At 42.3% G+C, this 12,398-nt stretch overlaps 1 protein-coding gene across 1 annotated transcript in view; it reads right to left on the reverse strand.

Moving 5' to 3' along the window:
* Window positions 1-2,137: 2,137 nt before the first annotated feature.
* VAV1 (vav 1 guanine nucleotide exchange factor) overlaps window positions 2,138-12,398 on the reverse strand; it is a gene marked incomplete at its 3' end in the record, with an annotated part of 64,225 nt that continues 53,964 nt past the window's right edge. The window contains exons 18-22 of the mRNA XM_008583681.1: window positions 10,383-10,414; window positions 7,051-7,167; window positions 5,850-5,937; window positions 3,873-3,987; window positions 2,138-2,289 (exon numbers count right to left, since the gene is read on the reverse strand). Coding sequence (XP_008581903.1) covers window positions 2,138-2,289; window positions 3,873-3,987; window positions 5,850-5,937; window positions 7,051-7,167; window positions 10,383-10,414 — 504 coding nt within the window. The remainder of the gene's footprint in view (window positions 2,290-3,872; window positions 3,988-5,849; window positions 5,938-7,050; window positions 7,168-10,382; window positions 10,415-12,398) is intronic.

The following is a 12,398-nucleotide window of genomic DNA, read 5'->3' on the forward strand; positions in this document are numbered from 1 at the left end:
TGGATGGATGAGTGGATGGATGGGTGGATAGAAGGATGGATGGATGGGTGGATGGATGAGTGGATGGATGGGTGGATAGAAGGATGGATGGATGGGTGGATGGATGAGTGGATGGATGGGTGGATAGAAGGATGGATGGATGGGTGGATGGATGAGTGGATGGATGGGTGGATAGAAGGATGGATGGATGGGTGGATGGATGAGTGGATGGATGGGTGGATAGAAGGATGGATGGATGGGTGGATGGATGAGTGGATGGATGGGTGGATAGAAGGATGGATGGATGGGTGGATGGATGAGTGGATGGATGGGTGGATAGAAGGATGGATGGATGGGTGGATGGATGAGTGGATGGATGGGTGGATAGAAGGATGGATGGATGGGTGGATGGATGAGTGGATGGATGGGTGGATAGAAGGATGGATGGATGGGTGGATGGATGAGTGGATGGATGGGTGGATAGAAGGATGGATGGATGGGTGGATGGATGAGTGGATGGATGGGTGGATAGAAGGATGGATGGATGGGTGGATGGATGAGTGGATGGATGGGTGGATAGAAGGATGGATGGATGGGTGGATGGATGAGTGGATGGATGGGTGGATAGAAGGATGGATGGATGGATGGATGAGTGTATGGATGGATGGGTGTGTGGATGGATAAGTAGAGGGATGGGTGGATGGATGAGTGGATGGACGGATGGGTGTGTGGATGGATGAGTGGATGGACGGATGGGTGTGTGGATGGATGGATGGATGGATGGATGGATGGATGGATGGATGGATGGATGGATGGATGGATGGATGGATGGATGGATGGATGGATGGATGGATGGATGGATGGATGGATGGATGGATGGATGGATGGATGGATGGATGGATGGATGGATGGATGGATGGATGGATGGATGGATGGATGGATGGATGGATGGGTGTGTGGACGGATGGATGGATGGATGGATAGACGGATGAGTGGATGGGTGGGTGGATGGATGGATGGATGGATAGACGGATGAGTGGATGGGTGGGTGGATGGATGGATGTATGAGTGGATGGATGCATGGGTGAATGGATGATTTGTGGATGAAGAGATGGATGAATCTTTTACATCTCAGACCCTCTTAAAGACTCCAAAAGGCTCTCTCAAATCCTAAATGTCCTCCAGTCTCACTAAACTTACCCTCCAATGTTCTTAACAAAACTGTTCACCTAAGCAATTATCTAGATCTTTTTTTCACGTACATCTCCATCAGTAGAATGTAAGTTCTAACCAGCATCCTTGTCTTTATGTAACAAATATTTTGGGGAAATCATTACAAGCAGGGCAGAAAACAAGAGGCTGTGAATTCATTAATAGATGAAATAAAGAAGGTGCTCTGCCTTTGTGGAACAAAAAAAGAATTAGGCAGAAACAAGCTAGTTTGAAGAGTGTTAAGGTCCATTCCAGTCCTGACAGTCTGAATTCAAACAGGCAAAAGAGCACAGTGGTTAGTCCGAGATCTGCCTCTTCATGCATTCAATATTTATTGAGCACCTACTGTGTGCCAGGCAGTGTTCCAAGCACTGGTGATACTGCAGTGAACAACACAGACACAATCTCCCTGCTTTTTTGTTCCTTGAACACACCAACCACTCTTTCACCTCTGGGGCTTTGTACACACTGTTCCTTCTGCCTGGAACATTTTCCTCCACCCCATCTATGATGTTTTCACTTGGCTAAGTTTATTTATCCCTCAATGATCAGCTTGGCCTCTCAGAAGTCACCCTGACCTGCTCCCGCAGGCTTCCCACACTGCCCTGTGATTCCCCATCAGAATCTTGACCCCCCAATTTTATAACTGCTTAGTTACAGGTCTATCCTCACTAGATTATGAGTTTTATGCAAGCAGTGATTATACCACACTCATTTTTGTCTCCTTCACACCCAGGAGAACACCCGGCACATAGTAAGTTCTCAATAAATAAATGTAGGCTGCATAAATGAATGAAATCTCTGTGTCCCTTCCTCCCCTCTGACCAGGAAAACCCTCCACACAAGCCACACCCCACCTTCTCCATTCCACAACTTTAATGCAGCTCCACCATGGCCAGGTCACCCCCCACACCCTTGCCTGGGGGGCCCAGCCCTACAGGCTTACCCGGCCATAGATCTCCCCTCGCCACCAGCCTTGTTGTCCCTTTTTGTTAAGGATCTTGATGATGTCACCCTCCTTGAGGGACAGCTCCGATCGGTCCCGGGCACAGAAGTCATAGCGGGCTTTGGCTGTGCCAAAATACTTGGTGCTCCCTGCTGTGGAAGGGAGAGCAGAGGTGAGAAAACGGTCTGGGACAGGTACCCACTCACTGTCTAGGGACAGTGGGGGGCAGTGAGGGTTCGGGAGACACATGCTGTTGGGAGGGTAACTCTAGAATAAAGGGTCCCTCAGTGCTCCTTTGTGCAGAGTATTGGGTGCCCTCTACTCTGAGTGGACACGACTGTACTTCCAGAATCATCCTTCCAGCCTAAGGAGCATCCAAATTTAGGGAAAAAAGACCATTTTTGAATGTTTTAATAGTTTGTATATGTTTATAGAAAAGGAAACAAAAAGAAAAGTATGGAAAAACTCATTCTAGGCTGTTAATTATCTTAAGGAGGACCAGGAATCAATAAAGAAAGGGAGTGGAAGGGCCGGCCCGGTGGCGCACTCAGTAGAGTGCGGTGCCTGGGAGTGTGGTGGCACTCCCACTGAGGGTTCGGATCCCATATACAGACCGGTCCGCTCACTGGTTGAGCGTGGTGCAGGCGCGACACCGAGGGTTGCGATCCCGTTGCCAGTCGCAGTACGGGTGCGACACTGAGGGTTGCAATCCCATTACCGGTCACGAAAAAAGACAAAAAAGGAAAAAAAAAAAAAAAGGAAAAAAAAAAAAAAAAGAAAGGGAGTGGGAGATAAATGGCAAGTGGGGGGGGTGACATGGAGAACTTTTCACAGTACAAAATTAAGCAAAGTTGTAGAATATAAAATTAATGTGCAAATATGCTTAGATTGAACATCCATATATACCCCAGGACAAATAAGTAACATGCAGACAAACCGAAATACTGAATAGATTGAGTGATAAATATAGGGATAGTTTTTGTATTGGAGTCCTAATGTTATGTTAATAGTGCTTTTTCAAGAATACAATATTTTAACAATAATTAATTTTTAAATCCCTCTTTAAAAAATTTTTTGGACATATAAGAATTCAAAAACTATACCACCTATGTAACTGTTCTGAGAAATGTACTCCAGAATGCACTCCAGCAAAATGAAATGTGAATCAGCATAAGGAATTTTTAAAATAATGAAACACGTGGAAAACAAATACAGATGGAGTCTAAATAATTCTTAATGCTTTATTTGCAAGGTTAAACACAATTTTTAAGAAAGGACTCTTAAAATTTACATCCTAATTGATTTAATGCATCATAGCAAACTGTATCCAGCAGTTGCAGATAATTTCAACAAACCCAGTGGGTGAGAGATTCAAAGGAAAGGGGAAGTAGAGTGCACTAAAGGTCTTGCCTTTTTGTGGAAGAAGGTTACAGATACTATTTAGTCCTTGATATTAATGTAAAACTACAGGCTTAAAATGAGCAGGTGGAGTCCCCTACTGGTTCCTAGTATCCTCATCTTCCCAAATAGGAAAGTAATCCCAGCCCCACCTTCCATCTAAGCTAACAAATATGCAGACCACTCAAGAGTAAAGGGACAGACAGGAGTGGGAAAGAGTTCCTGCTGCTGCACAGATATGACCTCTGCGTGCCCGTTAGAAGGCACTGCATGCTCAAGCTTGTCTTCACAATAGGAAGGGGCTGGGGCTGCAGGCCCCTCGCCTGACACATCCTACCTGGTGGCTTGCTGATGGCTCTCCTCTCAGGCTCCTTGAAGGGGAACTGTAAAGTGGTGTCTAGTGACTTGAAGCAATCCTTTAGGGAGTTCTGCTGGTAAAATTCCACCAGCTCCTGGAAGGGAGACAGCAGGACAGATTCTATTCCAGTGGGCCAGCCCACAAGAGGACAGAGCTGGGAAGAGACAAATCCAGCTCCTCAAGTGAAGCACACCCCACCCTTCTAACCTCCCCAGCAAGTGACTCATTGAATGTTCCCCATGACGGAGAGCTCATTCCCTTCCTGGGCAGCCAGGATCATTTTATGGGGCAGAGACCACATTGTCTAAAACCAGTTTCCCTAATAGCCGATTAGTTCACCTCATGGTAAATTTACCAAACAATTAGCTCACCAAAATTCAAACCCTCCTAGGAGTGTCAACTTCCTTTTGCTGTTGTTATTTAAGCACCTACTATGTGTTGACTAATGTGCATACCACACATCATCAAAATCTAATAATCCTGAGAAGTGAATACATTCATGATTTTCCCATTTTATAAATGGAGAAACTGAGTTACAGAAAAGCCAAGTTCTTTGTCCAGTGTCTCACAGCTGAAAAGAGAAGATCCTGGATTCAGCCCCAGGGGAGGTAGTGGGGTATAATAGCTAAGAGCTGGCCTCTGCAAAAAGACTGATATGAATTTAAGTTTCAGATTTATTACACTTATGACTATTTCTTCCACAAATGTTTAGATTGATTTGAATAGTGAGGAAACAGTCAGGGGAGTCAAACTTAAATGATGTTCTGCAAAACAAAATGCCCTGTTTTGGAACTCTAAGACTCCAAAAATGCCAATATCATGAAAGGCCAAAAAAAAAAAAAGACCAAGGAACTCTTGCAAACTAAAGGAGACTAAGGGGTTATACAATGTGTGATACCTGATTAGATCCTGGGGAAAAAACAGCTTTAAAAAGACATAATTGGGGCAAATAAGGAATTCAGAACATAGGCTGTATATTAGTTAATAATTTTACATCAGTGATAATGATACGAAAATGTCCTGGTTCTTAGGATATTCATGCTAAAGCATTTATTGATGAAAGGTCTTGATGCCTGTAACTTACTCTTAAATAGTGCAGAATAAATGTGAGTGTGTGTGTTTGGGGGCAGGGGGGCCGGGAGAAAAGGAAGCAGAATATTAATAATTAGTAAATCTAGATGAAAGGTTCACAGATATTCATTATTCTATTTCAACAACTTTTCTGAAATCTTTCAAAAATCAAAAATTGGGGGAAGACTGAATAAAAAGTTTGAGGGAGAGAAAAGATTTGTGGAATGAATTAACCTTTTGGGGAGTCCAGGATTCCTTTGAGAATGAAGTGAAATTTAAGACACCCCCTCAAAAAAAGTGCAGATACATGCAAAATTCTGGATTTATTTTCTTCCCAGAGGACTCACACCTCTTCAAGGAGCCACAGACCTTGACTCATATGCCTTAGACCAATAGGCTTAAAATGTCTAAAAGATGTTCAGAAATGACAGGGCATCAAACAGAAGCAAAAACACTCAAAAGGCATTTGAATTCTCAGTGAAGTGATCGTTCAGCAGATTAGGCAGAGCTAAGTTTGGAAGTCCAACAGAATACAGGCCCTGCTGTTCTGTGATGCTAGATGAGGACTAAACCTCAATTTCACCTGTATGTGAAATGGGAACTCAAAAGGTGAGTTGAGGAGATTAACAGGAGTCCTATCTATAACATGACAGACACTTAATAAATGCTCTGCAAATGCTCAGTGCTGTTTATTATTATTATTATTACTACAGTTACTTTCATTGTTGGTCATTAAGGGAATAAGTTTAAGGCCAATTCTCTAGAGTGCCCTCGGAGAATCTCTGAATCTTGAAAGGGTACGGGGTGCGGATCCCAAGGTGGAGGGAGAGGGAGGGTCCTGCTTAGCTTTTGAGAGGCTGGAATTGGGGGGAGACTGATCCTTACCATAAGTCCCCGGAAAGCTTTCTTCTCTGTGATCCGATACAATCCTTCTGCTGTCATGATTTTAATGTGCTTGACCTCGACATTATACCTGGAACCAGGGACAGAGGACCAGATGGTCATTGGGCACTGAGTCTGAGGACCAGGCCAATCCCCTGCCAAGTCTCAGCCCCAGGCTGTACCCCCAACCATGGAAGAAGTAATCTTGGCTCTTTCAAGGAGGGTGTTACCACTGGAGGCTAAAGACTGAAGCTGTCCCAACAGAATCCCTTCCCCACGGTCTTTGATGTTCCAAGCCTTAATTTCTTCCTCTCTTCTAAGAGGAATGATCTTCCCTGATTCACAGGTGTGTTGGGAAGTCAATAAGATGTTCTGAAGAAAGGAACATTCTAGAATAGATAGGAAGAGATCTCCACTTTCATTAATTTGGAGGACTACAGAATATAAGTTAGAAGAAGAGAAACCCACTTCTGCCAATATGGTGAACTACATAACCCCAAAACCTTCCTACTACAAAACTCCTAGAAATGCTGATGAGAAAAAGTGCTGAGCTCTCAAAAATAAAGGTGAGGGAAATCCCCAGAGGCCAAAAATAAAGATGACACTAAAAACTGAGCAGGAAGAATAAACTCGTGATGCTGGGATTGCCCAAACAGTTTTGCTGACCTTGGTAACCAAGGAGCTTAGGTCATGTGGAAACATGAAATGAGTTGAGTTGGCACTGAGACCTGCCCATACCCCATAAGGTTGGATTGTCAAAGAACTACACCCTCAGGAAAAGGGGTGGACTAGAAAAACTCCACCCAGCAACACAAAGAGTATAATAGAAAGCTTGTCTGTCTCAGACTCAAAGCAGAAAAGCCACCCTTGAGAATTCATAACCTCCAACCTGCCCTTCTGTAGGTTTAGGGTTTTAACTAAAATCATCTATGTGATGCTTGGGTTCAGACTGTGTTCCTGCCTCTTCCTAGAGTATGCTAAAGACTTTTCTGAGCCTCCTTAGGAAATCATCTCTTTTTCTTATGGGTTGTCAGGCAATTAAAAGAAATAAGAAAGGTAAAATCACCCAGGACTCAGCAGGAGCTTAATAAAAGATGGTTGTTATTACTGTACGCTCTCATAAAGTAAAAACTGGGTGCCCTTCTTCCAAGGCACCTGTTGGCCCCAGGTCATAGGGGAGATGGGTCAGGGAGGGAGAAGTTACTTAATACTGATGGCAAATTCTGCAGCGTCTTTCACCCTCTGCCGCACCAAGAACGTCCCGTCTGAACGGTTGGCGAGGATGCTCTCTGCCCCAGCACGTTCCATGGGGCCAGCATACCTGCAAAATTACACCAGGGAGAGAAGTCCACACAGCCCCCGCACATGGGCCCTTATACTGGCGTATTGAAGCTGTTTCTCCCTCCAATTCCTGTGATTTTTCAAGGTGGTGGCAGCCTGGACCTAACAGTCCTTAAATACCAAGTTAAGTCCCATGGAAGCAGTGGCCAGAGACCAGTGGCAGGCAATGGCCATCAGACTTCTGCAAGTCACACCCAAGGTTTGGTACATGTATTTCAGGGTAGAGCTCAGTCCTTTAGGTCTGGCTGGACCTCACTGTATGCCCACCTCTGTGGTCACCAGGATGGAAGCAGGGTAAGCAGTTGAGGCACTAGCCTCTGTTGCAACATTTAAGTGGAGCCAAAAAACCCAGTCATCAGCATAAATAATAATGCATAAAACAGAAGTATTTTAACGCACTATTTCTAAACATTAAAATAAATGAAAAAATCAGCTGTAAAAAGGAATGAAACACTGACACGTGCTACAATGTGAATGAACCTTGGAAACACAATGCTGAAACTAGCCAATCACAAAAGGTCACGTAGTGTATGATTCCATGTCTACGAAATGTCCGGAACAGGCGAATCCAGAGACAGAAAGTGGATGAGTGGGTGCCAAGGGCGGGGCAGGGGACGGGGAATGACCGCTGAGGGAGACGGGGCTGCTTCTGTGGGTAATGAAAATGTTCTGGAGTTAGATAGAGATGGTGTTTGCACAGTATTGTGAATGTACTAAATGCTACTGAATATAAGCGAAAATATAAATATATTTATGATGTAGACGCAGATACACAATAAAATAATAAATGTCAATTACATATGATATATATCATATATCATATAAATGTAAAAATATTTATTATAAATGTAAATATGTATGTATAGTATATAATGTATAATATATGAAATGTCAATTACATATGATATATATCATATATCATATGAATGTAAAAATATTTATTATAAATGTAAATATGTATGTATAGTATATAATGTATAATATATGTAAATATGTACATATAATATAATACATAATAAAATGTAAATATATTTTTATATAATATAATTGTAAAAATATTTATTCTAAATTTAAATATGTATTATAATGTATGATATATAATAATATAATATATATTTATATCATAAATAATATACTAATTACATGTATAATAAAGTAATGGTAAATAAAATGTTAATTATATGAAATATGTAATTATAAATATGAAAAAAATAACATTATATAAATGTAAATGTATTATAGTATATGATATGTAATAATATTATATAAATGTATATATACACTGTAAATTATATAATATGTGATTGTATATAATATGCAACATAATGTAAATGTAAATATGTAATATAAATGTAGATATGAATATGAATAGAAATGGCACCAGACACTAAATGGTTATGTTGTGTGAATATCCGAGCAAATAAATGGGGGCAGGGGGAAGAAGACACCTCAATTTTTTTTATAAAAGGAACGCAAAAAAACAATCCATGTTGAGTAAAATACACAAATTGCAGGAGACAGCTCAGTCTTTTGGGGCTAGTCCTAGCCCTGTCGGATCCTGCCTTTATTTACAATTTTGCTATCTTGTTCATCATGGACTTTTTTTGCTTTGTTTTTGATTTTTTAAAAACATTGCATTAAAATATTACATGTCTTGATCACTGAGCTTTTGAGCACCCCCTTTAACTATTATTTTATTTTTATTTTCTTTCGCTTCTGGGCAGTACGGGGATCCAAACCCTTGGGTGTTATAACACCGCACTTTAACCAGCTGAGCTAACTGGCCAACATCCTCCCCCGCTTAAAATTTTGCAGCCAAAGTGAGAGCTTCCCTCTCTCATCTCAGCCGCTGCCCAGCAGAGCACATCTTGGTGCGGAAGGGCAGAGCAGCAAGCCCAGCCACAAAAGACCACGGTTCAAATCTTAACTCTGCCACTTGCTTGCACTAAGGCGTTGAGAACTGATTTTGCCACTCTGAGCCTCAATTTCCTCTTCTGAAAAGAAGGAGGTACCACAGAGGGACATATTTGATAAACAGCAATAATGCAGTTGAAGCACTGTATGGTAGGCACTCGGGAGGTGGGAGTGTTGTAACCCTCACTGTGTCATTATTACTAACAGGCAGTAGAGAGGTACCACAGAGGGACATATTTGATAAACAGCAATAATGCAGTTGAAGCACTCGGGAGGTGGGAGTGTTGTAACCCTCACTGTGTCATTATTACTAACAGGCAGTAGAGTCAGGACTCCCTTGGGTTCGAATCCCATCTCTGTCACTTCCTCAACATGTGCATTGAATAAATCACTTCCCTTCTCTGAGCCTCCTTTGCAAAAAAAAAAAAAAGTAAGAATAGGATTTATTTCAAAGGTTCATTGTGAGAATTAAACAAGCTCATTAAAGCACTGACACATGGTCATAAAAACAATTCTGTGCTGCAGCAAGTCTAAGGTGCTCACAATTGTAAAAAGCCTGTTCTTTCATGCGCCGTTAGGAGAGAAAAACTACTGCCTCTAAAATTCGGCAGAGGACTGAGACTCCGTTGATTGCAAGAGCCATTACAATGTCAGAGATATTAAAATGAGAAGAAAAAAAAAGTGCACCTTAGAATGGATGAAATGTCAACAACAGCAAATGCTATATAATGCTTACTGTGTGCTGGCCCAGTGCTTAGCACTTACAGGCTCATTTAAGCCTCCTAACAACATCAGGAAGCAGATACTATTATTAAGCTATTTTACAGAGAGGAAAACTGGCAGAAAGAGGTTAAGCTACTGGCCCAAGGTCACACAGTTCATATGGCCCAAGGTCATATGTAACGTTGGAGTCAGGATTCGAACTCAGGTTAGCAGGCTCCAGACCCCACACTGTAAACTTCCACTCCTACCTGCTTAACAAGCTAAAAAAAACCAAAACATGGGACTGTCATTACCATCGCCACCACCATCATCATCACTATCATCACTGTCATCATGACCATTTTCCTTCCTACAAGACTATAATCTTCCAAGGTCAGGAACCTTCCTGCGTCTGTCCCCTCCCCAGCATCCCCCAGCCCAGGGCTGTACTCAAAAGTCAATGCTCTAGGTTCAAACACTAAAGAACTGATTGGTCTGGAGGCTCCTCCCATGCCTAACCTGCCATCCCACCACTCTCAGAAACCGTGAAATGAAAACAAGGAAGAAGGTTCTACTCACCAGAGATGAACGGACAGGTCCTGAGGAGGGCCCTGGGGACACAGACAAAGACCCTGACTTAGGGTAAAGGCCCCGGCTTGACAACAGACTTCAAGGCACTTCACTCATTGATTCATTCATTCATTCCACTAGCATTTACTGAGCGCCTAGTGTGCACCAGGCGCTGTGCTATTCACTGGGGATACAGTCCCAGAATCAGGTGGGAGAGACTATCCCAGTATCACGTAAACCATGGGTTGTCCTCCCACCTGTTTTAGCCCTCAAGCTAAGAATAATTTTTGCATTTTTAAATAGTTGACAAAAATCAAAAGAAGAATATTTCCTGGCATGTGAAGATCACATGTCAGTGTCCACAAATTATGTTTTATAGGAACATAGCCATGCTCACTCATTTAAAGATCACCTATGGATATTTTTGCACTACAGTGGCAGAGTCGAGGAGCTGCAAAAGGAACACATGGCTCAAAATGGTGAAAATATTCACCATCTGGCTCTTTACAGAAGATGGCCAAGCCCTGATCTAAATAAATGTGCAAGTGCTCACTTCCACTACCTCGCATCCATTAGGACGGTTACCATCAGGGAAAAAAAAAAAAAACGTAAAATAACAGGTGTTTTTGAGGATGTGAAAAATTGGAACCCTTGTCCACTGCTGGTGGGAATGTAAAATGGTGCAGCCACTAAGTAAAACAGGATGGCGGTTCCTCAGAAAATTAAAAATTAGAATGTGTGTATGATCCAGCCGTCCCTCTTCTGGGTATATCCCCAAAGAAACTGAAAGCAGAGTCTCGAAGAAATATTTGCACAGCCAAGTTCACAGCAGCATTATTCACAATAGTCAAAAGGTGGAAACAGCCCGAGTGTCCATTAATGGATGAAGAGATAAACACAACGTGGCCCATCCACACAACGGAATGTTACTCAGCCTCAAAAAGGAAGGAAATCCTGACACGTGCTACAACACGGATGAGCCCTGAGGACACTACGCTCAGTGACGTAAGCCAGTCACCAAAAAACATACTGTATGATTCCGCTTATATGGGGTCCCTAGAATCATCAAACCTATAAAGATGGGAGTAGAAAGAGGATGGCTGGGATGGGGAGGCGGGAATGGGGAGCTGTTGTTTAATGGGTGCAGAGTTCAGGTTTGCAAGATGAAAATAATTCTAGGAAGGGATGGTGGTCATGGTTTACAACAATGTGAATGAACTTAATGCCACTGAATTGTACCTTAAAAATGGTTAAGTTGGTAAATGTTATGTAATGTATATTTTATCACAACTAAAGAAAATAATAAAAAGAATGAGGAACCACCACCTCTATCTAGTCCCAAAATATTTGTTTCACCCCTAAAGAAAATCCCATACTCATTTCCCATTAAGCAGTCGGTCCCTACTCCTGCCATGCACCTGACCACCACCAATTTACTTTCTGTCTCTGTGGATCTGCCTACTCTAGACCGTCTACTTAAATGAAATACACTAAATGAAAATGTACTAAATATCATTGAATTGTTCACTGGAAAATGGTTGGTTTTTTGGTGTGCAAATTTTACCTGAATTTTTTTAAAAGGAAAAAAAAGAATGAAATATTCTATATACAGTGACATGGAAAGATCCTAAGATACAGTAAATGAGGGGGGAAAAAAGCTGCAGAATAGTGAATATTGAACCTTTTGAGTAAACTGTGAGGGAAATGAGCATCCATATTTGTATCTACTGATATTTGAACCAAGAAAGTCCAGGTGGACATATGAAAAAATGAACAATAGTCATTATCTTGTTCGACGGATAGTCCTGGGAGGACGGACGTTGAATAGAATGGAGAGGGAATTGCCATGTTCTGTATATTTTCTCAGAGCCTTCCTTGGAATAGGAGCAGAGGAGCCGCTTTAAGAAGGCAGCTACAGGGGCCAGCCCGGTGGCACACTGGAGAGTGCGCCGCTTGGGAGTGCGGTGGCGCTCCCGCCGAGGGATCAGATCCCCTGTGGAGACCGGTTCCCGCTCACTGGCTGAG

Source organism: Galeopterus variegatus, unplaced genomic scaffold (genome assembly GCF_000696425.1).
Source record: "Galeopterus variegatus unplaced genomic scaffold, G_variegatus-3.0.2 Scaffold2993, whole genome shotgun sequence".
In the NCBI taxonomy this organism is placed as follows: domain Eukaryota; kingdom Metazoa; phylum Chordata; class Mammalia; order Dermoptera; family Cynocephalidae; genus Galeopterus; species Galeopterus variegatus.